A 25,672-nucleotide genomic window follows, 5' to 3' on the forward strand; every position below is an offset into this window, starting at 1 on the left:
TCATGGGAGAAAAAGGTCCCTCCGCAGGGGCCTAGGGGCACTCAGCCCATCCCTGGAGCTCAGCGGGATCTTACTGTCCCCGTTGTCACGGGCCTAAGAGACACTCAGCCCATGCCCAGCCCCCAGGGGGGTCTTACTGTCCGCGATGTTAGGGGCCTAGGGGCACTTAGCCCATTACCGCCCCCCAGCAGGATCTTATGTTCACAATGTCTGGGGCCCAGGGGCGCTCAGCCGGTGACCGGGTACAGCAGCCGGGAAGCACCCAGCCCCGTGCGCAACTCAGGCTCGGGACGCGCCTCCTCGTCGGCCTCCGGCCACAGGCGTCGCTGTGCGCTCGCGCCGCCTGGGCTGGTTCCGCAGGGAGCCCGTGCGCGCGGAGCAGGGGTTTCAGTTTCTGGAGCGAACTTCCGCTGTTGTTAAGTTGCACGGAGAATTGGCGTGATGTCTGGGGATAGCAGCAGCCGCCGGTCGGAGGGCCGGGGTCTGGGCCGGGGCCACGACCTCGACCAGGACGCGCAGCGGGACCACACCCGCTCCCGCTCGCGGTCGCCGTTGTCGGCGGGATCCCGCCGCGGCGCCGCGCCCGAGCGCAGGGAGGCCCCGGAGCGCCCGAGCCTGTACGAGGAGGAGCCATCGGATTCGGGGGACGAGGGCCTGGATCCGGCGAGCCTGGAGGCGGAGGCCGACCAAGGCCTGTGCCGCCAGATCCGCCACCAGTACCGGGCGCTCATCAACTCCGTCCAACGTAAGGGGCGCGGGCTAAGCTGTCCCCGTGCGCCCGGCGGGAAGGCCCGCGGCCCGTGCGGCGCGGCTAGTTATTTTTTTATTCTTTAATGCGCACTTGGTGACAGCCCTCACATTCGGGCCGCGCCTTCGTTTATTTACAGAGTGCGCTCGCATTTGTTTTGTCCTTGGGATCCCCATCACGACCTTGGGTAGAGACACGGCAGGTCTCGGATTTGCAGAATGGCAAGACTGGAGGCCAGACCCGTTCGGTGACTCGCCTGTGCCCAGGCAGCTAGTCCCACGGGGAGAGCAGGACTGTTCTTTCTATGGCGTCCCCGCGCCCCCTTAGAACTGTCAGAAATACAGACTCTCACCCCCACCCCGAACCAGCGAGGCTGAATCCCTGGGAGGCGCCCCTGGCGGTCTGTGGACTCGCCCACCGGGTGATTCAGGTGCTTGCCAAAATTTGAGAACCACTCTAGGGAGCAGGCCTCAGGCTGCACAACCCGGGCCCTTTGGGGTAAGATTAACCAGGGCTTCCTCTTAAAGCTTATGCTGTTTAAGGGCAGAGTCGCCTCTCTCTTTCCTGTGCCATTATTGGGTTAAAAAGTAAGGATGTCGGAAGTGCTTTCCCAGGGAGCAGGGTACCGGCTTGACTTCACGACTAGGGGTGATAACTCAGTGATTTTATTAACACCTGATGAGCAGATTTCCCAAAGCTTGTCTCTTTTGAAATAGAAAACCGGGAGGATATCCTGAATGCTGGTGACAGATTAACAGAGGTCCTTGAAGAGGCCAACACTCTGTTTAATGAAGGTAATTTATTATTTTATGTATGTACAGAAGCTTTTTGTTGTCATCCGATTCAGGATCATTTTGATTAGTTGTGCATTATTACAAGGTTGTGGTTCAGTTAACAGGAGAGGAAAACGAGAGAGAGGGGCTTTTACTGCTGGCCAATTTGTATTCAAGTTGAGACTTTGATGATTTGGGTAGGGGGCCAGCTTTCAGCGAGAGATGCATCTGTTTTCAGCATCTTGAGATTTTTTTTTTTTTGGTCCAGTGGGCAATGCCTGGTAAGTAGTTGGGAATTTAGGGAGCATAGCTGTGAAAATGTGTATTTTGTAATGTGTATATTTTCCTTTTTTAAATAGTGTCCCGAGCAAGAGAAGCAGTCCTAGATGCCCACTTCCTTGTTTTGGCTTCTGATTTGGGAAAAGAGAAAGCAAAGCAGCTGCGTTCTGACCTGAACTCGTTTGATACGTTAAGATATGTTGAGGCTCTAGTAAGTTCAAAGCTACAGAATCTTCATAAAAAATGTTTCCTTTATCTTATAGTATATAATTAAGTTATCTGCTTTACTTATATCCATATGCTAATGATTTTCGCATCATTTTTCAGTTTTCTTTTTTTTGGCCTCCTTAGATTCCTCCAGAGAGATCTTACCACAGTAAACAAACGAAAATAGTGCCACATGGTGGGATTTAGGGTGGTCCTCAGAGCACAGTTTGAAACCCTTTCAGCATTCTGTTTTAACCCTGGCTGCTATGGTTATTTACAAATGGCCGTTTTCTTCCCCCTCAGCTAGCTCAGTTAAGTATTCTGGGTCATTCTCAGCAACCTGGGACCTTCATCCTGGGCTGGGCAAAAGGCCAACACTGCAGGCGGTAGAACACAGCTGGAGATGAGTTAGGCCTGGTGGAGGCAGCCTGTTTTGGCCTGTCTTTGAGAATATTTCAGAACCATATGAATATGATCATTTTTTCTTTTTTTTGCCTCTTAATAAGCTTGACTGTCGTTATCTGAAATATTAAAACTTTTCCTTGATGGGTTTATAAGAAAAGCATATTGAGACTGATCTTATTTTATTGTCTTTTTTTTCTTTGATTCTGTGCTGAGCTTGGTATAAACATTTTATTTCTGGCTGGATGTTCATGTCAATTAAGTGCTTATTAAAACGATTTAGTATCATGAGGTCCAGCCTGATAAAGTAATTATTTTGCAGGAGGCAGAGGAGCATTTTAATTTATTGTTTTTAAATTATTAAAATTTTCTTTTTTTTCCTTTTTCATTGTTAAATATAATGCATTTAGAAAAATGCACGCTAATACACAGTTCCATACGTAAAGTGACCATATAGAGTTATTTTTTTGTAAATTTATTTTTATTTACCAGTTTAAGCTTTGTACTGTATATACGGAAATAAGTTCTAGAAGTCTTATACCATTAAGTATAAAACCCTAAATTAGTAGCTGACTCATCTCAGGTAAAGAGCCCTGGTGGTACAAATGTTAAGAGCTCGGCTGTAACCGAAAGGTCAGGGGTTCGAACCCACCCAGCGGCTCCTCGGGAGAAAGACCTGGGAATCTGCTCCTGTAAAGATTACATCCAAGAAAACCCTATGGGGCAGTTGTGCTCTGTCACTTGGGGTCTCTGTGAGTCAGAATAAACTTGATGACACCCAACAACACCAGCCTCATGGTGGTGAACGCCTTTCCAAGTCTAACACCAAATATAAACACTATAAAGAAAAGATGATAGATTTGACCAGATGCAAGTTCAAGTGTTCCTTCCACAGGCCATGGTGGTAGGACTGGATGGCAGAATGGAAGGGAATTGAGGGCTCCCCTCCAGTCAGGATCTTGTAGCATCTTTTCTTCAAAGTATGGTTGCCTGTAATAGGGTTAAGCTCTCTGAAGACTTTGTGATTATTGCTTACATATGATATGACCATTTTAATTTGATAACTTCTAAGTACTTCGTAGTATAGTATAGTCAAAGTGTACTTTCATAAAGGTATGTTCGATGTCAGGCTGAGATGAGAGAATTGTTAGACGCCCACCAACTCCTCCCAGGGAGCACTTTTAGGTGCTCTCAGGATAGACTGAGATACAAGCTGAATAGAGATCTCTAGAGTGCTCCAGAAGGTTGCTTAAAAATTAAAATCTGAAAGCCAGCTAAACTTCCCTGTTCTGTCCTAGAGCTTTTGATCTGGGCTGTGATCTTATCTTTTTATACTAGTACAGTTTTATTAATACTTTAAAAACCAACTATACTTGTGATCCAAAAATTTCCACTGGGCTTAGTTCTTTTTAAGGGCATACCAAAGCCCCAGCATGCAGTGGCTTCTCAACCTCAGCACCGTGGACCTTTTGGGCTGGGTTGAGTCTTTGTTGTGGGGGCTGTCCTGTACGTTGTAGGATGCTCAGCAGCATCTCTGGTCCCTACCCACTAGATGCCAGGAGTAACCCCCACCTCAGTTGTGACACCCAAAAATGTTTCCAGACATTGTCAAATGCCACCTGGGGAGCAGAACGGCCCCAGTTGAGACCCACCAGTCTGGATCATCTCATATTCTCACCAGACGTCCCCTAAGTGTGTTAAGGAATATTTTCATCTAAAAAGAAGACAGGACTTTCTATATAAAATTATCTTTATAAGAAGGAATGTAGCCAACATGCCGGAACACTGAAAACAGGCGTTGTCTCTGACCTCTTCAGGTTTTAGTGATAGAGATAATTGGATGTTGTGAGTGATTGCTTGTGGCTTAACTGAGTTTTTTGTTTTCCCTCGTTTTTGTAGCTGACACATATGGGTGTGAATCCGCTAGAGGCTGAAGAACTCATCCATGATGAAGGTGGTTCCGATTCGGAGTTGTTAGTCTATGACTCCTGGAAACGAGCAGGCAAAACAGCGGAGAACACCTTTAATAAAACCCATACATTCCATTTTCTGTAAGTATTTGAAAAATCCCACAGACCAGCCAGTTGTAAACCTTAAATTGTTTCTTATTTTAGAGATAAAGACGATGCTTGGTCTTGTAGAGGTGACGATCATAATGCCATTTAAAAGCCCCTAAACTCTTTATTGTGCTTTAAGTGGCAGTTTATGAGTCAAGTCAGTCTCTCATACAAAAATCTATATACACCTTGCTATATACTCCTAGTTGCTCTCCCCCTAAGGAGACAGCACACTCCTTCTCTCTGCCCTGTATTCCTGTGTCCATTTGCCAGCTTCTGTTCCCCTCGGGCTTCTCATCTCCTCTCCAGACAGGAGCTGGCCGCATACTCTCATGTGTCTACTTGATCCAAGAAGCTCATTCCTCACCAGTATCATTTTCCATCTTACAGTCCAGTCCAATCCCTGTCTGAAGAGTTGGCTTTGGGAATGGTTCCAGTCTTGGGCTAACAGAAGGTTTGGCGACCATGACCTCCAGGGTCCTTCTAGTCTCAGTCAGACCATTAAGTCTGGTCTTTTTATGAGAATTTGAGGTCTGCATCCCACTGCTCTCCTGCTCCCTCAGGGGTTCTCCATTGTAGTCCCTGTCAGGGCAGTCATCAGTTGTAGCCGGACACCATCTAGTTCTTCCGGTCTCAGGCTGATGTAGTCTCTGGTTTATGTGGCTCTTTCTGTCTTGGGCTCATAATTACCTTGTGTCTTTGGTGTTCTTCATTCTCCTTTGCTCCAGGTCTCCAGGTGGGTTGAGACCAATTGATGCATCTTAGATGGCCACTTGCGAGTGTTTAAGATCCCAGATGCCACTCACCAAAGTGGGATGCAGAATGTTTTCTTAATAGATTTTATTATGCCAGTTGACCTAGATGTCCCCTGAAACCATGGTCTCCAACCCCCTGCCCCTGGTACTCTGGCCTTCGAAGCATTCAGTTTATTCAGGAAACTTCTTTGCTAAAACCCCCTAAACTCTTGATGATGCACGGGGGTGTAGCTTAGTAGTAGAGCGCATGCTTTGCAGGTACGAGGCACCAGCTTCGATCCCCGGCACTTCCACGGCTGCTACACCTACGTGATAGGCGTGTCATCATATGGACACCCTGGTGATGTAGTGGTTAAGAGCTATGGCTGCTAACCAAAAGGTTGGCATTTCAAATCCACCAGGCGCTCCTTGGAAACCCTATGGGGCAGTTCTACCCTGACCTATAGGGCTGCTATGAGTTGGACTTGACTCGACGGCAATGGGTTTGGGTTTTATTTTTTTTACGCTCTTAATGGGGGTGAAACTTTAAAGGTCACCCTGGCCTGTGTTAGCAGGAAAGGCTGTGGGCTGGAGCCTCCTTACCAAGAGTGTCTGGGCTCCTTTACTACTTAGCTGTGTGGCTTTGGGTCTGTGGCATAATGTCTCTGGTTTTGTTTTGTCATCTTTAAAATCCTTACCACGTAGGACAAGGATACTTCCTATCAGGATATCCTAAGAGAGTGTACCCATATACGTAACACAGCAGTTATTATAATTCCCTAATGGATAACCACGGACCGTATTGAATATTAGTTGAGTCAATGTCACATAAACAACTCACTTCATTTTTTGGCTGCAACTCTAATTCTGAAAAGTTTTTCTTTGTTTTCAAATGAAATTGGCTGTCTAACTTCCTACCACAGCCTTATGGAGGAACAAAGAAGAGCTCTTACTGGTTTTTTTGTAAGACAACCTAGTCCATTCATTGGTTGTGTTCCTCAATAGATACTTCCTCTAGGGTAACCATCCCAGTTGTTTCCGTCATTTCATCCGTACGTAGTATAGGTCCCAGGCGTTTGTCTACCCTGAGTCATCCTCCTAAACATCCTAGGATTGGCAGCGTCTCAGTTAGAAGGCTTTGGGGATGTGAATATAGTAGGTCTGGGTATGGGACCGGGCATCTGTTTTTAACAAGCTTTCAGGTAACTCCAGAACCATTATATATAGATAAAGACCAAGCTTTTTTATTGTAGGATAAAGACCAAATCTTTTTTTTTAATTTTTTTTTGCATTTTAAGTGAAATTTTACAGTTCAAGTCAGTTTCTTACACAAAAACTTATGCACACATTGTTATGTGACCCTAATTGCTGTCCCTACAATGTGAAAGCACCCTCCTCCTCTCCACCCTGTATTTCCCATGTCCATTCAACCAGCTCCTGTCCCCCTCTGCCTTCTCATCTTGTCTCTGGTCAGGAGCTGCCTATTTGGTCTCATGTATCTACTTGAGTCAAGAAGCACACTCCTCACCAGTATCATTTTATGTCTTATAGTCCAGTCTAATCTTTGTTTGAAGAGTTGGCTTCGGGAATGGTTTCAGTCCTGGACTAACAGAGTCCAGGGGCCATGTCTTCTGGGGTCGCTCCAGTCTCAGACCATCAAGTCTGGTCTTTTTATTAGAATTTGAATCCTGCACCCTACTTTTCTCCTGCTCCATCAGGGACTGTCTGTTGTGGTCTCTGTCAGGACAATCACTAGTTCTTCCGGTAAAGGCCAAATCTTTGTATTTTGTTGTTGAGTGTTAGGCTCTGTCATAAATCCTAGGATCTAAAGATAAAGTCTTTTGTGGTGTGACTTAAACTTTCTTTATCCAGCCCAAATCCCAGCCATGATGAAGTATTACAACTCTGAGCCTCTGCATTCGTTGTTCCCTTGGCCTACAATGTCCTTTTTCATTTGATGAGGTTTATTTGTCCCCCATGCTCCTACTCAGAAGCCTCCAGTAACTTGTCCAGACAGAGGTACCAGTATAGGATCAGATTTCTCCACCAGATCACTGCCGTGTCCAAGTCGACAGCTCTGCCCAAATGCTGTCATACCTCTTGAGCGACGGTCCATTACGGCACTGTAGGGTCTACTATATTGTTGGAATGTGTCTGTGTATGACTGCATATCTGTCCATCCATAATGTGTACTTTGATCTCTTCAAGAATAGGGACATGAGTCTGTATTCTCAGGGCCTTGATCTCTACATCATATATCCGTTATTATAGCTTAAGTCTGCATTGGGGCTTTTTTGGTGGGGAGAGTCCCAAAGGGAAAGGAATCCCTCGGCCTTTGCCTGACCTGTTGTCCTAAGACAAGTGTGTTGGAGACCTATTGTCCCAGGCTCTGAGCCTTGGCCCTGGGACCCCACATCCCACTGGAACTATTCTGTTCCTCATCCCAACATGTCGTCCTCCCTTGGTCTCTGAAGTTGGTTTTCCAAGAGAGACATGAGACTAACTGGGAAGACTTCACAGGCACACACACTAGCTGACTGTGTCAGAGCAAAATGTGGGTGTCTGAGGCGGTATCTATGGTTGAATAAAGCTCCCAGAAGTTCTTTTAGGAACACAGAGGGATCAGAGAGGATGTTACAAACTAGGTACCAAGAGTCTTGTTCTGATGTCAGTTCCATATATCACTGATGCCTGGTCTGAATTCGACTCTACCTTGGGAACGGCTTTATTAGTGAAATCAGTTTGTTTTTAAAAAGAAAAAAACAAAACAAAGACATGAAAGCACTTTTTTCATTAGGTTGGGTTCAATACAAGGAGAGCCCCCTGAGCCAAAGCCACGAGCCGATCGTCCAAAAAAAACTCGTACGACAGAAGAGCAGAGGGTCATGCCCACCCAGGTTTGTTTCTTTAAATGTTGCTTCTTAAAGCACCCAAAGCTAAAATAGCCAATTATATAAAGTACACTCAATTTAGCCATCTTTTCTGAGCGTTTTCTAAGTCGTAGGGCCTGGGAGTCAGGTTTGTCACTGAAATAATCATTTTACGTAAGCCCTTAAACGTTTTGTTGAATTGAACATTTGTCTTTGTTTTAACTCATTTCTGTAATTTCCATTAGTTCTTCTAAACTAGGGTTTCTCAGCCTTGGCACTGTCAACATTTTGAGCTGGATAACTTTTTGTTGCAAGGGGCTGCCCTGTGCCTTGTAGGATATTTAGTAGCATTTCCTGGCCTCTGCTCCCCTAGATCCCAATAAGACCCTTTCCCCTCAGTATAACAGCCAAAAATGTCTATAGATATTGGCAAATGTCTCACGACGGGTAAAATCACCCCCGATTGAGAACCATTGTTCTAAACTGCCCTTGCTGTTTTGCTGCTTTATGTTCAACCGGAAAATGGTTGGTTTGGTAATGCTACTCTTCTATTAAACCCCAAAACCTGTTGCTGTCGAGTCGATTCCGACTCATAGTGACCCTATAAGACAGAGTAGAACTGCCCCATAGAGTTTCCAAGGAGCACCTGGTGGACTCGAACTGCCGACCTTTAGGTTAGCAGCTGTAGCACTTAACCATTATGCCACCAGCGTTTCTACTCTTCTATTAAGCAGTTGATGTAAAAATGTTACTGTAGTTAGAAAATCTTTTCTTTCTTTTTTTTATAAATTGTAAATTTTAAGGCAGGAATAGAAACTGCTAGCAATCTGCAACAAAAGATACTTAGAGGAGTTTGGGTATACAAGAGAGAAGAAAAGGCTGACAGGCAAGCAAGTAGGTCAGTTGGCTTGACAATGACTTTATTTTTCAGTTAAAAAGAATGGAAGAATCTCATCAAGAAGCAACAGAAAAAGAAGTAGAAAGAATCTTGGGCTTGTTGCAAACCTATTTTCAAGAAGATCGTAAGTCTGACACCAAGTTTGAAATGGAGCAAGTAGTATTTATCAAAATTAGACCTTTGTCGCTTTCATAAGGGATTATTTTTATTAAAAAGGCATTTTCAGCTGTATGTAACGTTGGAATCATTTTGATTCCTTCTTGACACGTGCATTTATGGAGCTTCTCTTCCTTTAGAAATCCCATATGAGAACGTAGGTAACTTTTCATTTGTATTTTTAAAATGGGTTACTTTTTCTGTTAAAAACTAAAACACACCACAGGAGTGGGAAAAGTTAAGAGTTACCTCATTCCACCCTCCCCCTTTCCCCGGAGACAGCCACTTTAAAAAGAATGTGTATCTTTTCAAATTATTTTCTATTTATGTCAGTCTTACAGACATACACATACATATAAATAGGTGGCTTTTTTTTTTTTTTTTTTTGCCTTTTTCAAAGCTGATTATAATGTATGCACTCTTTTGCAACATGATTTTTCAGTGAGGTCATCCTTCCATGCCAATACATATAAACCAGAAAAAACGAGCTGTGGTCGAGTCGGTTCTGACTCGTGGAGACCCCGTGTATGTCCGAGTGGAGCTGTGCTGAGCTTTTGACAGTTGATTGCCACGCCTTTCTTCCAAGGCACCTCAGGGTAGACTCAAACTGCCAACCTTTTCAGTTAGCAGCTGAGGGCGTTAACCGTTTGCACCATACCAGGGACGCTCTTATTCTTTTCAGTGATTCCCATTGTACGGCTGTATCATAAATGTGTTTAACTAATGCTGTCCTGATTGGCTAGTAAAGTTCTTTATAGCATTTTACTCTTGTGTACGTTGCTGAAGTGAACAATCTGTACGGATCTTTGTGCTAATATTTCTGCAGGACACCTATTTAAAGGCGATCACCAGGAAAGTGGGCATACGGGTTTTAATAGATACCACCAAGTCCCCCTCCAGAAGGGTTGATTAACACTCCCACAACAGGCCACTTCGTCTCTTTCTCTCTCTGGCTGACACTCGAGAGTACTGGGCCTAACATTTGTGCCACTCTGATAAGCAAAAATAATTTTTCCTGTTTTGATGACTCTTTTTCTCTTTTTCCCTATAGCTGACACGCCTATCTCCTTCTTTGACTTTGTGGTTGACCCACATTCTTTTCCCCGTACGGTAGAAAACATCTTTCATGTTTCCTTCATTATAAGGGTAAGATTTAAGACTGTTTCTCTAATTGCTTTTACATACTTTTAAAAGGGTAAGTAATAAAACCTACCAATGGGACTGGCAGAGGTATTTGTGCTAACCAGTATATACCTTCGACCCATTTGTTGCAAAACATTAACTGATATGTAGCCAGAAGAAACGAGCTAAAAATTTGTGTACCTGCATTTACATTTAGAAGTTATTTAGAGAAAGAATTGGGGGAATTTGAATATGGGAATATATATTAGATAACATTATGATTGTTGTTGTTGGGTGCCGCCAAGTCAATTTTCAACTCACAGCCATCCATGTGACAGAGTAGAACTACCCCGTAGGGTTTTCTGGGGTATAATCTGTATAGAAGCAGATCACGAGGTCTTTCTCCTGTGGAGCTGCCAAGTGGGTTTAAACTGCAAACCTTCGAGTTAGCAGTTGAGCTGCTTAACCGTTGTGCCACTGGGGCTTCGTAATAGTGTGGTGTAAATGCTAAATGTCCTGAATTTAATAGTTGTCATGTTAATTAAGAAAGCATCCTTTTTTCTCAAGAAATACGTGCAGAAGTATTAGAGAAAAGGGGCAGACCACCTATGACTTAGTCTCACACGGTTTACAGTGAATAATAACATAATACAGGGAAACAGTGATAAAACAAACGTATCAGAACTTTAACAATTGGTGAATTTGGGCAAAGGATATGTGAGGGATCTTTAACACCAGTCTTGCAACTCTTCTTTAACTTTGAAATAATTTCAAAAAATGCAGGCTTCAAAAAACCCCTATTCGGAAATGTACTATGGGAATTTGCTTAAGACTGTAGTTTAACGTCGGGTTACATTCCTGGGCATGTTCGATGACTTTGATATTAACCTCAGATAAAATCTTGTGTTGACCAAAGTATTCTTCAAGAAATGATAACAAAGGCATATTTTATCAGTGGCAAGTGATAGAATTATGTATAATAAAATGTGCGGTATCCCAAATCAAATATGTCTGAATCAATACAAGAGCCCAGACCATTAGTTTTATTTAAGAGGCTGTGTCTGGGTAGAAAAGAGGATTAGAAACCTGAGAGATTCCCGTTTGTAAAAAAAGTTGTTAGAGAAGTCTTGTCCATATCATCTCCCCATTTTTGCTATGGCATTTTTTTTGAGTGTCTGTGTTCGAGTTTTCTAAAGGAGTAATTTTTTTCATCTAATAGTTACAGGATTTGAATCTAAATTTTGGTTTTCACCTAAAATCATATTTGTGTTTTAGGATGGCTTTGCAAGAATAAGACTTGACGACGATCGACTGCCAGTAATAGGTAAGTGGCAATCTGTTTAAAAAAATTAATTGTAGAGAAATTATATTTGCCATATTTATGAAATCGATTTTTTACTAGATGTCAATGAGTTTTTAAAAACAATATTTCATTGTGTTTTGGTGAAAGTTTACATAGCAAATGAGGTTTCCATTTAATAATTTCTACACATTTTGTTCAGAGACATTGGTTATATTTTCCACAATGTGTCAGCATTCTTATTTTTCCTGTTCTGGTTGTTCCATTTCCATTAATCTAGCTTCCCTGCCTCTCCTGACCGTCTCATCTTGGCCGTTAGGTCTCACAAATGATTTTTTTTTTAAAGGAGCACAGTACTCACAGGTGAATGTAAATGAGTTTTCATTGTAGGGAGCAAACTTTTATTTTGTTGTATCTTGCACACCTAACTGAGAATACTGGAAACATGATCATGGTTTAAAACTTTGATGGGTTGATCTATATCACTGATTCAACATCTACTGCAGTAAATATCAATAAGAAGTAATAGGCTTTCTTTGAGATTTTAATTTAGAAAAGTTTGTAATTTGCAGCCATTTTTGTCATTTCCTTCTTTCTAACTACCTTTCCTTTGATGCTAGCTCCTCCTCCTCTCCCTAAGGGTCTGTGAATTTTTAATTCTTAACTTGAGTACTTTCACACTCTCCATTACAGCTCCTCTCCTAAAGTCTCCTATAGAGAAGGAAGTACTCTTATTGCACTTATTTGTTACTTTAAACACTCTTGATTTCATATTGGACTCACTAGGCCTTATCTCTGTGTCTGGCATATAGGCAGAGATTTTCAAATGACTGGAACATGTTATTCTATAGTTGTTTTTTTTTTTTAATGGAAAGAAGCAAAGGGGGTTACTCACTCTGTAAGAATACTATAATAGCTTACTAATGCACAGAACCCTAATACGTATGTACTATTATAAGGAGCCCTGGTGGTGCAGTGGTTAAGCACTCGGCTGCTAACCGAGAGGCTGGTGGTTCTAACCCACCAGCTGCAACATGGGAGAAAGATGTGGCAGTCTGCTCCTTTAAAGATTACAGCCATGGAAACCCTATGGGGCAGTTCCCCTCTGTCCTATAGGGTCTCTATGAGTCAGGATTGACTCAACGGCATGTAACAACAACAACAATTATAAGTGTTTTCTCAGGACAGGTTTCGGTCCCGTTATTTATCAGTTTCTGTTTGAATTACCTCTTCTGATGTGATAACCTTTGAAAACTTTCTCTTCCAAACAGAGCCTGTTAATACTAACGAAGAAAATGAGGGAGTTGACCATAACACCCAGACGAGGCATCAAGGCATCATAGCTCTGAGTTACCGGGACTGGGAGGTAAAGCTGTGCCTGCCGCCCTGCGTTGTTCTCACCTGTCCTCCTTCGCTTTACACCAGTGCCTAAACGTTCCGTATTCTCTGCCAGGAAATTGTCAAGACCTTCGAGATCTCAGAGCCTGTGATTGCCTCAAGTCAGAGCCAGCAGAGGCCGGGCAGCTGATGTAACCCGAGGTAACATTTCCCATGGGCAGCTGTACCATTTTGGCAAGGTTTATTTGGCATGCCAAGCCATCCTCCTTTTTCCCACGCCTGAGAAACCTGGGTTTTGCATCCCTTGGGTGCTCCATTCTTAGATTCTAGATCCCTTGGGTGCTCCATGCTTAGATTCTAGAACCGTGTGTCACTGGGGAGACAGGCGGATGCAGGGCATGGTGGTTGCAAGTTCCACTCGTGGGACTGATTACTTTGGTGTTCTTAAGATTTGCAGTTGAAAGAGGTCCAGTGAGTGTTTGTTCTTGGTCTGTCATTTTTTTCCCCCAATACAGTGGTAAATTAGATAAATTTTGTTCACAGTCCCATTAGGTTTGCTTATTTTTTATAGCAGAAAAGGGGGTTTAAGACAGAATTACCTTGGAATGATGTTAGTAAACGGGCATTTCTGAAATTTCAGTTATGCTATACCTGTCATTTCTATGAAGGGGAACATTTCTGAGAAGAAGTCTTAGCAATGATCTGACATTCTGTGCTGCGTAGAGCTGGGGATGGGGGTCAGGAGTCCTAGATTCTAGTGGCTCTGCCCCCTTATAGCTCTATGACCTTGGCAAGAATGGATGCTGTGTAATGTGGCTAACTGAGGCCCTCCTTACCGAGGAGTGGATACCTGTTAGCTTCCATTTGTGTATATTAAATGAACTTTGCCATTTATAAACTCTTAACCAGCTCTTTCCTGCTCTCCACCCTTTTTTTAGGACTCAAATGGATAGTGAAATGCAAACAGAAAAGCAGCATGTATTGTATATATTGTATGGTTAAACATTTTTAAAGACAGACTGTTTTTAGTAAAATGTAGCTTTTGATAGTTCATTTGTCATGGTTGTCTTTGATTAAAGGAAATTCACTGCCGTGTTCACAATGTAATGGTAGTTACTCTTTCTTTTCTGATCATGGAGTGGGCGAAAGGGGCTTCTCCTTCCTCCAATCCTGTCCCATTGAGAGCTATAATACTTAGATTGTTCATGGTTTAATGGGTAATGGCATAATGGCTCATTATGGTTCTTTTTACATCTCTTTAGCTGTAAAGCTAGCTAGTCTACAAATACTACATTGAACCATATGCAGTTTGTTTTGTAGGTGAAAAATGGTCAGATATCAGCAATTTCATATGATTCTGCCTGTGGTTTACACACCAGCAGTCTGCCTTCAGCGATGCTCATCTCTCCCCCTTCTTAACAGATTATTGTGCACCCTCCAAAAGCTTCTGTTCCATCTTTAAATCATTTGTAAGGCAGCTAGCTAGACACTTGGGGTACGGTGCCTACGGTTTAACTTTTTGTTTGGCCAATTTCATCCATTTAGAGACAAAATTAGGGGGTGTAGGATGTATGCTGGTGTGGAAAAGGAATACAATAATCACAAAAATAACTTAAACTTTATTTTTTTCTAGTTGACTTCTCAAAAATGGCGGTATGCTCAAGAACTCCCTTTGGAGTGGTTTTTCAATTTTATCCTCTTTTTTTGCCTTTTCCATCAGGATAGTCACTTCTATGAGCACTTTCTCGTTAGGCTGGACAATTGGATAGGCTGTGACCCATTCAAACTCTTTCTTCTCTTTCTCCACTAGAGGCTTTCGGTAAGGAGGGACTTGGTCAGAGAGCTTCTGAGCGTCTTTTCTCTCGTTCCTTTGCTCCGTGAGTTCTCGCCCTTGAATCATTCGCTCTTGGTGCCCTTTTATCTGTTTCTTCGCCCATAAGACCTTGTGCTTTTCAGTTTTAATTTTGGGTGTTTTCTGAATGTTTTCATTCTTTTTCTCCTTCTCCAGTGCTAAGATTTTAGGAGGAAGTATTTCACTGGGGATTCTTTGGGGGAGTAGGCGGTATCTGTGGTCCCTGAGGCGTCTGGCACACTCGGCTCGGTGTATATGCTTCTCTATCTGACTGAGCTCCCTATTGGGCACTAGATAGTTCCAGGTTTCCACATCTTCTGTCTTCTCACTTTGTGATCGCTTTTTTTCTTCCTTTATTTTGATGTCCCATTGGGGAACCATATTGTATTTCCATTCCTCCATGATCATTTCTTGATAGCGTTGATAGTAGTATGCCTCTGCTTTGGCAAACCGCAAGTCAAAAGACATGTCCTTAAGCTTATCAAGTGTTTTGTTTTCCTGTTGAAAGTTTTGGGCTAACAGTTTTCTTACTTCTGAAGACTGGACACCACCTAAACTCTTGTCAAAGGCAAATATTAGAGTTTTTTAAGCTGGATGTCCTTTATCATAGTTCCATGCATAGATCCCTAGGGGGCCTGTTGGCCTTACCTGGCACTCCCCAGTCACGCCCCAGCTAAGGCTCCTAACCATGTTTTAGGTCCTCCTCTCTGAGTTGGAATCAGCTCGATGGCAAGCCCCCTAATCTCCCCTCTCCCAGCATTCCCTTCTGGTTGAAGATTTTGCCTTTGACGTCCTTGAGGAAGCAGAAGCAGTTACTCAGGAACCCCATTCTCTTCCCACTGCCCAGACAATCATCTTCCATCTACACCCACACTTGGCCTTCCTGCCTTTACAATGGAAACGTTACCCCTTCGCCTACCAAAAGCCAACCCTTCTACCTGTGCTTTCTGAGCCTCGAAAACTTCAATTTCATACTTAATCAAATTCCCTTTCCTACACCATCAGAATCTGCCCTGTACTGGATCGTTCCATCAGCAGGCAAATATGCTTCAACGGACATCATCTGTAAACAAAAAAGGAAACTATTCCTTTATGGTACATTATTCTCTGGCTTCTTTCCCCTTTTTTGATTCTCTTTGTAGTAAACTTCCTTGAAGGTGTTAGCTATAATCACTTCACATTTTCTCCTCAATCCATCTCAGTTGGGTTTCCATCCGCCACAGCACTTCTCTTGGCTGCCAGTGTCTAGTTCATGAGTGATCTCCACGTTGCCACATTCAGTGGTCCCATCTCTGTTCCTATCACACTTGACCTTGCAGCAGCTTTCACTAGAGGTGACCACTCTCTCCTCCCTGAAACAGTTTCACTTTCTTCTCCTGGGTTCCAGGATACCGCCAAGGGCATGTAAGTAAAGCCACCTTGGGCCCTCCAGACTAGCCCAGCCATCAGCTGAGTACCGCCAGATTCTCTATCACTTGGCCACTTCTCCATCTGCTTTACTGGTTCTGTGTTTTCAATGTAATGCAGGACAATGTAGCAGAGAAAACCATCAGTTAAGGTAGAACACGGTCACGTCTCGGCTTTACTGGCAGCTCTGACTCTGGCACGTATGGATATATTTGTTAGGTTTCAGCTTAAACGTCACTTCCTTGAGCTTTCTACATACACTTTCATATAGCCCCATCCTTTCCTGACACTTAGCGCTGCTGATTTGTGGAGATTATTTGTTTAACATCTGTCTCCCTCACTGGACTGAGCACTGTGAAGGCCTGAGTGGTGGTAATCTTGTTCCTCACCGTCCAGGCGGCACCAGGAGGTCCTCAGTGAACCGAATGCTGCACTGAACATGACAGGCAAAGCCCTTTCCCTTGAAGCACTCAGACCCTCGCTACCTTGGTGATTCCTTTTCATGATCCTATTATTAGCTCCAAGTTTCCTGGTAAATGCATTTTCTCACCCGAATCTTCTTTTCTAATGGGGATTGGGGACCCACTGCAATCCGAGGGTCTTGAATATATTTGGCCCAGGCCAATCTGGAGAAGATGAGAAAAAGAAGTTATACTAGGAAAAAGGTTTCAGGAAACTTCTACCCTGGTATGAATTGTATTAGGGAGTCGATTTGGGATCCAGTTCCCATATGTAGCAGAAGGTATTTCTGTGACAATAGGCAGGGCTCTACTAGGTTTTACTTTCCTTTGTCCCAAAGCAGGAGCCCTGGTGGCACAGTGGTTAAGAGCTTTGGTGTTTGGTTGGTCCCAATGCAAGGAAAGAATACTTTCTGATAAAAGTATAAACAAAGAGCCATGTTGTGTTTTAGGTGGAGATTATCAGAAGGACCTCCGTTTCTTTTTAATTTTTTATTGTATTTTAGGTGAAGGTTTACAGAGCAAATTAGTTTCTCATTAAACAATTAATACACATTGTTTTGTGACATTGGTTGCCAACCCCACGACATGTCAACCCTCTCCCCTTCTCGACTTTGGGTTCCCTGTTACCAGCTTTCCTGTCCCCTCCTGCCTTCTTGTCCTTGTCCCTGAGCTGGTGTGCCCATTTAATCTTGCTTTGTTACCACCTTTATTTTAACACTGAGGAAGGAAGGCCAAGTTGCTGTTTCAAATACTAGAGGCCACTGTTTTTTATATTGCTGGTAGGACAGAGAATTTAGCTTTGCTGAGAAAGCTAGTTTTCAAAGTTCAGTTATATATAAAGCTATTAACAAGTATAATTTATAAGTTGTTATTTTCTGGCAATAGTTACCCAAATGTGTTTCATGGTTTTTTTTTTTTAATAATTTTTATTGTGCTTTAAGTGAAAGTTTACAAATCAAGTCAGTCTCTCACACAAAAACTTATATACACCTTGCTACACACTCCCAATTACTCTCCCCGCAATAAGACAGCCCGCTCTCTCCCTCTGCTCTCTCTTTTTGTGTCCATTTCGCCAGCTTCTAACCCCCTCTACCCTCTCATCTCCCTTCCAGGCAGAAGATGCCAACGTAGTCTCAAGTGTCCACCTGATCCAAGAAGCTCACACCTCACCAGCGTCCCTCTCCAACCCATTGTCCAGTCCAATCCCTGTCTGAAGAGTTGGCTTCGGAAATGGTTCCTGTCCTGGGCCAACAGAAGGTCTGGGAGCCATGAGCACCGGGGTCCTTCTAGTCTCAGTCAGACCATTAAGTCTGGTCATCTGAGAATTTGGGGTTTGCATCCTACTGCTCCTGCTCCCTCAGGGGTTCTCTGTTGTGTTCCCCGTCAGGGCAGTCATCAGCTATAGCCGGGTACCATCTAGTTCTTCTGGTCTCAGAATGATGTAGTCTCTGGTTCATGTGGCCCTTTCTGTCTCTTAAACTCTTAATTACCTTGTGTCCTTGGTGTTCTTCATTCTTCTTTGATCCAGGTGGGTTGAGACCAATTGATGCATCTTAGATGGCTGCTTGCTAGTGTTTAAGACCCCAGACGCCACTCTTCAAAGTGGGATGTGGAATGTTTTCTCAGTAGATTTTGTTAAGCCAGTTGACTTAGATGTCCCCTGAAACGATGGTCCCCAAACCCCTTCCCCTGCTACACTGCCCTTCGAAGCATTCAGTTTATTCATGAAACTTCTTTGCTTTTGGCTTAGTCCAGTTGTGCTGACCTCTCCTGTGTTGTGTGTTGTCTTTCCCTTCACCTAAAGTAGTTCTTATGTACTATCTAATTAGTGAATACCCCTCTCCCACCCTCCCTCCCTCCCCCTTCTCGTAACCACAAAAGCATGTTTTCTTAGTTTAAAGTATTTCTCGAGTTCTTATAATAATGGTCTTATTCAATATTTGTCCTTTTGCAACTAATTTCACTCAGCATGCTTTCCAGGTTCCTGCATGTTACGAAATGTTTCACAGATTCTTCACTATTCTTTATCGATGTGTAGTATTCCATTGTGTGAATATACCGTAATTTGTTTATCCATTCATCCATTGATGGGCACCTTGGTTGCGTCCCTCTTTTTGCTATTGTAAACAGTGCTGCAATAAACATGGGTGTGCATATATCTGTTTGTGTGAAGGCTCTTATTTCTCTAGGATATATTCCGAGGAGTGGGGTTGCTGGATCATATGGTAGTTCTATTTCTAGCATTTTAAGGAAGTGCCGAATCGATTTCCAAAGGGGTTGTACCATTTGACATTCCCACCAGCAGTGTAGAAGTGTTCCAATCTCTCCACAGCCTCTCCAACATTTATTCTTTTGTGTTTTTTGGATTAATGCCAGCCTTGTTGGAATGAGATGAAATCTCATTGTAATTTTGATCTGCATTTCTCTAATGGCTAATGATCGTGAACATTTCCTCATATATCTGTTAGCTACCTGAATGTCTTCTTTAGTGAAGTGTCTATTCATATCTTTTGCCCATTTTTTAATGTGGGTTATTTGTCTTTTTGCAGTTGAGTTTTTGCAGTATCATGTAGATTTTAGAGATCAGGTGCTGATCAGAAGCGTCATAGCTAAAAACTTTTTCCCAGTCTGTAGGTAGTCTTTTTGCTCTTTTGGTGAAGTCTTTGGATGAGCATAGGTGTTTGAATTTTAGGAGCTCCCAGTTATCTAGTTTTTCTTCTACATTCTTTATCATGTTTTGTATACTGTTTATGCCATGTATTAGGGCTCCTAACGTTGTCTGTATTTTTTCTTCCATGATCTTTATCGTTTTAGATTTTATATTTAGGTCTTTGATCCATTTTGAGCTTGTTTTTGTGCATGGCGTGAGGTATGGGTCTTGTTTCATTTTTTGCAGATGGATATCCAGTTATGCCAGCACTGTTTGTTAAAAAGACTGTCTTTTCCCCATTTAACTGTTTTGGGGCCTTTGTCAAATATCAACTGCTTATATGTGGATGGATTTATGTCTGGATTCTCAATTCTGTTCCATTGGTCCATGTATCTGTTGTTGTACCAGTACCAGGCTGTTTTGACTACTGTGGCAGTATAGTAGGTTCTAAAATCAGGTAAAGTAAGGCCTCCCACTTTGTTCTTCTTTTTCAGTAATACCTTGTTTATCCAGGGCCTCTTTCCCTTCCATATGAAGTTGGTGATTTGTCTCTCCATCTCATTAAAGAATGTCGTTGGGATTTGCATCGGAATTGCATTAAATGTATAGATCGCTTTTGGTAGAATAGACATTTTTATAATATTAAGTCTTCCTATCCATGAGCAGGGTATGTTTTTCCACTTATGTAAGTCTTTTGGTTTCTTGCAGAAGTGTACTGTAGTTTTCTTTGTATAAGTCTTTTACATCTCTGGTAAGATTTATTCCTAAGTATTTTATCTTTTTGAGGGCTACTGTGAATGACATTGATTTGGCGATTTCCTCTTTCATGTTCTTTTTGTTGGTGTAGAGGAATCCAACCGATTTTTGTGTTTATCTTGTATCCCGATAACTCTGCTGAACTCTTCTATTAGTTTCACTAGTTTTCTGGAGGATTCCTTAGGGTTTTCTGTGTATAAGATCATGTCATCTGCAAATAGAGATACTTTTACTTCTTCCTTGCCAATCTGGATGCCCTTTATTTCTTTATCTAGCCTAATTCCTCTGGCTAGGACCTCCAAGACAGTGTTGAATAAGAGTGATGATAAAGGGCATCCATGTCTGGTTCCCGATCTCAATGGGAATGTTTTCAGGCTCTCTCCATTTAGGGTGATGTTGGCCGTTGTTTCATGATTCTTGTCAGAGGTTTACACTTTAGGAAGATAAAACAACTAGACAGTAAAAAAACTTTGTTTTTTAGAATTTAATGCAGAAAAATATAGTAGAGAAATTTGTCACTTAAGATCGAGCACAGTCACATTTAGGCGTCCTTGAGACCTCTTTGAGCTCTGGTGGTGCAGTGGTTAAGAGCTCAGCTGCTTACCAAAAGGTCAGCAGTTCAAATCCACCAGCCGCTCCTTGGAAACCCTATGGGGCAGTTCTACTCTGTCCTATAGGGTCGCTATGAGTCAGAATCAACGCGACAGCAATGGGTTTGAGACCTATTGGTCTTAACCTGATTACTTAGCAAGTAGGTTCTATGTTTAACACCCTGGGTTATAAATATTTTCTCTGGCTTCTCTTAGCAGCAAAAGAATGATTTTATAATATAAATTTAGGAAAAAAAAGTATGTTTAGATCCAAGAGATCTGCTTCCTATTTGCCTTTTGAGTAAAACTAATTCCTTTAGTTTACTTTCAGTTTAGTTAACTGCCAACAGTTAACTTGCTAGGTGCTAGCGGAAAGATTAGAGGTTTGCATGCACCCAGAAGTGCTTTAGAAGAACAGCCTGGCGATCGACTTCTGAAAACGCAGCTACTGAAGACCCCACGGAGCACAGTTTACTCTGACACACATGGGGTCACCTTGAGTTGGAGCTGACTCTAGGGCAACTGGTTTAATTCCTTTCTTAGGGACACAGACCTGTATTTCTGCTTTCATGTTTTTCTTTTCTAAGAGGTTCTTATGGTATTGTTTCCATAGCAACATTTATTGAGTTTACTCAGCACTAGACACTGTGCTGTGAACTTCCATGGATTATTTTACTTAATCTTCAAAACAACTTGTTAGCCCCCATTTCATGGTAGAACTGTGGCCGGGAGAGGTTCAAGGGACTTGTGAGAGGTCCTGGGGTTGGTTTCAGGGGCAGGGTTTGTGTCCATGTGACTCCAGAATACACACCTCCCACCATGTAAGACACCTGTTCCCAAATAAATGAGCACTCTTGTCTTTAGTCCAAACAGAAGGGATGTAATACCTACTGTTCTTCTGTGCTTAGGGCCAGCCATTCTGAGTCTGTCACCCTCAGAGGCTGGCAGGATGAGGCCTGATCCTTTGAGGGCTCCCTCCCGGGTCCCCTCCTGGCAGCGCCGTTGGTCCTGTCCTTGCAACTTGCAGCCTCACGCCTTCTCTCTGCGGCATTTTGTGCTTCGGCCTTGGCCCTCTCAATCGCCAGCTTTACATACAGCATCTTTGCTTTTCAGTCCTCTCTGCGCCTGCCCCCTAAACTGCTCTGTAGCGCGCTGAGTTTCCTCTTCCTGAAAACACTCTCTCCCGTCCGTTTCAGCCTTTCAGCTGTCTACTGCTGACCTGTACAGCTCCTTGGGGTGATTTCTAGGGTAACCAGAAGTCACAAGTGTTTGTGTGTCATCGCTGTCCTGGACTGAGACTACTGTGAGGTGGGATATGAAGACATAGTCTGGTTGGCAGGGGATGAGCGCCCCCCAGTGTGAGCTGGGCTGCCTGCCGCCTTAGACACTAGGAGGGGCTGAGTTCACAGAGCCCCCCACCTCCGGGCACCTTTAAAGGCAGCATGCACACCTTTTTCACTTCTGTCTGTTAGGAACGTACATAGCGTCTTTTCCATAGAAGTAGAATTGGCGGAAGCCTTGGAGTGGATCCTGCAGGAACACACACAGTAGCTGGTGGAGGCAGACCAGTGCGTGTGGCCCAGCCGCCTGTCATCATCGCTGAGCGTGCTGCTCACTTAAATGCTCCTTTGCTGCCACAGAGTTTCTGAGCTTTTAAGAAAGTTTAATGTATTTTTACCCGCTGCTGTTGAGTCAATTCTGACTGCCTCATAGCCACCCTACAGGACAGAGTAGAGCTGCTCCATAGGGTTTCCAAGGAGCGGCTGGGTGGATTTGAGCTGCTGACAACTGGGGCTCCTTTTTAATCACACGTTATTTAATTGGGCTCCTAACAGTCATTAGTTAAAGGCAGGGAAGCAAAAAATACACCACGGTTGAAATACAAATCAATGACAATGACTCTGCGTATTTACTTCAAGATATTCTTTACCACAGAGGTAAGCTACATTCGTCTGGACAGAGTTATCATGTAGCCCATTCACAAGTGTCTAGTTCCTAAAAAAAAAAGTGAAAGGAGAAAATATTGTGATTAATTATAACCCAGCTTCTCATTTATTAGGAATAAAATCTCTCCCAAAACGTGCTGTTTTTAGAGATGTGCTTGAAAACTGTAGCCTAAAACTGGTATCATTCAGAATAAAACAGATTGATAAAAGTAAGTATGTGTATTTTATGCTTAAAAAATAAAATAATTTCAAACATGAGGTTGTGGAAAGTGGTTTCTATTTTTATGCCAAAATGATTTAAAATTCAATCTATATTTTAATATTTACTTGATCCTCAAGCCAAACATGAGCCATTTTTATTTACTTTTTTAAAGTACTTTTTATTGTGCTTTAAGTGAAAGTTTACACGTCAAGTCAGTCTGTCACATATAAGCTTGTATACACCTTACTCCATACTCCCACTTACTCTCCCCCTAATGAGTCAGCCCGCTCCCTCCTTCCAGTTTCTCCTTTCATGACGGTTTTGTCAGTTTCTAACCCTCTCTACCCTCCCATCCCCCCTACAGATAGGAGACGCCAACACAGTCTCAAGTGTCCACCTGACACAAGTAGCTCGCTCTTCATCAGCATCTCTGTCCAACCCATTGTCCAGTCCCATCCATGTCTGATGAGTTGTCTTCAGGAATGGTACCTGTCCTGGGCCAACAGAAGGTTTGGGGACCATGACCGCCGGGATTCTTCTAGTCTCAGTCAGACCATTGAGTCTGGTCTTTTTATGAGAATTTAGGGTCTGCATCCCACTGTTCTCCTGCTCCCTCAGGGGTTCTCTGTTGTGTTCCCTGTCAGGGCAGTCATCAGTTGTGGCCAGGCACCATCTAGTTCTTCTGGTCTCAGAATGATGTAAGTCTCTGGTTCATGTGGCCCTTTCTGTCTCTTGGGCTCGTAGTTATCGTGTGACCTTGGTGTTCTTCATTCTCCTTTGATCCAGGTGGGTTGAGACTGATTGATGCATCTTAGACGGCCGCTTGTTAGCATTTAAGACCCCAGACGCCACACTTCAAAGTGGGATGCAGAATGTTTTCATAATAGAATTATTTTGCCAATTGACTTAGAAGTCCCCTTAAGTCCCCAAACCCCGCCCTTGCTCCACTGACCTTCAAAGCGTTCAGTTTATCCCAGAAACTTCTTTGCTTTTGGTCCAGTCCAGTTGAGCTGACCTTCCATGTATTGAATATTGTCCTTCCCTTCACCTAAGTAGTTCTTGTCTACTAACTAATCAGTAAATAACCCTCTTCCACCCTCATGAGCCATTTTTAAGTTAAAAAAAGTCATGCCACTTAGATGGCAAACTTGGGATACTGACTGAGCTGCGACCTGACAGGCCCTAGCATCTACTCTGAGCCAGGCACAGTGTGAACTTGTAAAAGGCAGCGTCTTATTTATCCTGCTGTGGAAATAGAATAATAGAAGCCTCTTTTTTTTTATTTTTAATAAAGGAAAATACACTATCCTGAGTGTGAGCCTCCCTTTAAGCAAGGAATCTGTTTAATTTAAAAAAACAAACAAAAAACTTTTTATAAAGCAAATCATGTAGACCTAAAAGTACTTTTCAGCCAAGTACTATGCCTGCTAACCAAAAGGTTGGCAGTTTGAATCCACCAGCTGTTCCTTGGAAACCCTAGGGGGCAGTTCTACTCTGTCCTACTGAGTTGCTGTGAGTTGGAATTGACTCGACGGCAATAGGGTTTTTTTTGGTCTTTCCTAGTAAAAGAAACCACAGGGATAAAGAGTATTTATAAACCAGGGAGATAAACAAGGAACTTTCTGATAGCAAATTGGGTTGAGAAAAACTATGTGCAGTAATAGACTTTGCCCTTCCACGAGTGAAACATGGCCTGGGTTGTGTTTTTCTGCAATAAATATAAAAAGAAACAGACTCTTTGCTAACAGATACATTAACAGGTTCCTAAATGCTCATCCTTCATCAAAAATCATGAAACATGCTGAGATAGTTATGAGAAGTCCTAGTTGGGGAAGGATATGATGGCTGTTCCCGAATTGAACTTACCAATCACTTCATGTGTAGCTGAACTAAGAATGAACTTCAGAGTATACTCACTACCATTGCTGGTATTGGAAACACCACCTGTTGTCTCCATTTCACAGGAGTTTGAAAATAAACCTAAATAAAAAGCAAAAGTGGCTCTGGTAGTATCTGTACAAAACAGAGCTTTGACAATCCAACCACCTTCTGAGCTATTACCTTCATCTTACATAGGCAGAAACTGCGGCTAAGAGAGTTAACCCACGTGTTGAAGACCACACCGCCACTTAGTGGCAGACGGGGACTGGAACAGGGATGTCTGGAACCAAAGCTTGTGATCTTAAGCACATTCCATCCCAGCTAGCCCGAGAACACTAAAGGAGAACAAGGTCCTTCCATTTGTAGAGCTTAGAGTCCAGTTAGGGGGACAAGAAATGTATGCAAACATACACGTGATTCAGTGGTTCAAACGAGATGCTTAAGTATGGCGGGAAATGAGGGGGAAGAATCATTTCTGTGAAGTGGGACTGAGCAAGGAGGACTTCTTGGAAGTGGAAGTCCTGCTTGAAGTGGATTGGAGCAGGCCTGTCTGGGGAGCACACACTGAGTGGCAGAAATGTGTGACACTCCCAAGGGACAGCCAGAGTGGTGGTAAGCGGAGGAGGTTGCCTAGGCCACAGCACTCGATAGAGGGACACTGAAGGCCAGGATATGACACAGAATTTTTTTTTTTAATTGTGCTTTAAGTGAAAGTTTACAATTCAAGTCAGTTTCTCATACAAAAACTTATACACACATTGTTGTGACCATAGTTGCTTTCCCCCTAATGTGATGGCACACTCCTCTCCACCCTGTATTTCCCGTGTCCATTCAATCAACTCCTGTCCCCTTCTGCCTTCTCATTTCACTACCAGACAGAAGCTGCCCACAGTCTCACATGACACACAGAATTTTGGTGACTTCCCCAAAGAACTCTAAAATGCTGTTAATAAGTGATTAAAAAGGAGTGGTTTCTGAGAAGAGATAAACCAAAAAACCCAAATCCGTTGCAGTTGAGTTGATTCCAACTGATAGTGACCTCA

The 25,672-nt window shown here is 43.0% G+C and overlaps 1 protein-coding gene across 2 annotated transcripts; it reads left to right on the plus strand.

Annotated features, from left to right (window-relative positions):
* The first annotated feature begins 426 nt into the window (after positions 1-426).
* On the plus strand, positions 427-22,785 carry NSMCE4A (NSE4 homolog A, SMC5-SMC6 complex component). Of its 2 annotated transcripts, none has more exons than XM_003421864.4 (11): positions 427-745; positions 1,465-1,542; positions 1,881-2,011; positions 4,309-4,460; positions 7,998-8,097; positions 9,002-9,092; positions 10,176-10,270; positions 11,522-11,570; positions 12,818-12,912; positions 13,000-13,085; positions 17,717-22,785. In XM_003421864.4, exons 1-10 carry the CDS (start codon positions 442-444, stop codon positions 13,072-13,074), a joined length of 1,170 nt encoding a protein of 389 aa, XP_003421912.1. In that variant the 5' UTR covers positions 427-441; the 3' UTR covers positions 13,075-13,085; positions 17,717-22,785. The 2 variants fall into 2 exon arrangements, with proteins under 2 accessions (XP_003421912.1, XP_010599506.1); XM_010601204.3 differs by lacking the exon at positions 17,717-22,785 and adding an exon at positions 13,823-17,413.
* The last annotated feature ends 2,887 nt before the right edge of the window (positions 22,786-25,672 follow it).

Source organism: Loxodonta africana, chromosome 16 (genome assembly GCF_030014295.1).
Source record: "Loxodonta africana isolate mLoxAfr1 chromosome 16, mLoxAfr1.hap2, whole genome shotgun sequence".
In the NCBI taxonomy this organism is placed as follows: Eukaryota; Metazoa; Chordata; class Mammalia; order Proboscidea; family Elephantidae; genus Loxodonta; species Loxodonta africana.

What these genes read in the sequence shown, in the direction of transcription:
- NSMCE4A (XM_003421864.4), top strand. Translation starts at nt 442, where the DNA reads ATGTCTGGGGATAGCAGCAGCCGCCGGTCGGAGGGCCGGGGTCTGGGC. An exon ending in ACCCATACATTCCATTTTCT is followed by an intron (nt 4,461 to 7,997) that starts GTAAGTATTTGA and finishes TTTTTTCATTAG; the next exon opens with GTTGGGTTCAATACAAGGAG. An exon ending in TGAGTTACCGGGACTGGGAG is followed by an intron (nt 12,913 to 12,999) that starts GTAAAGCTGTGC and finishes ATTCTCTGCCAG; the next exon opens with GAAATTGTCAAGACCTTCGA.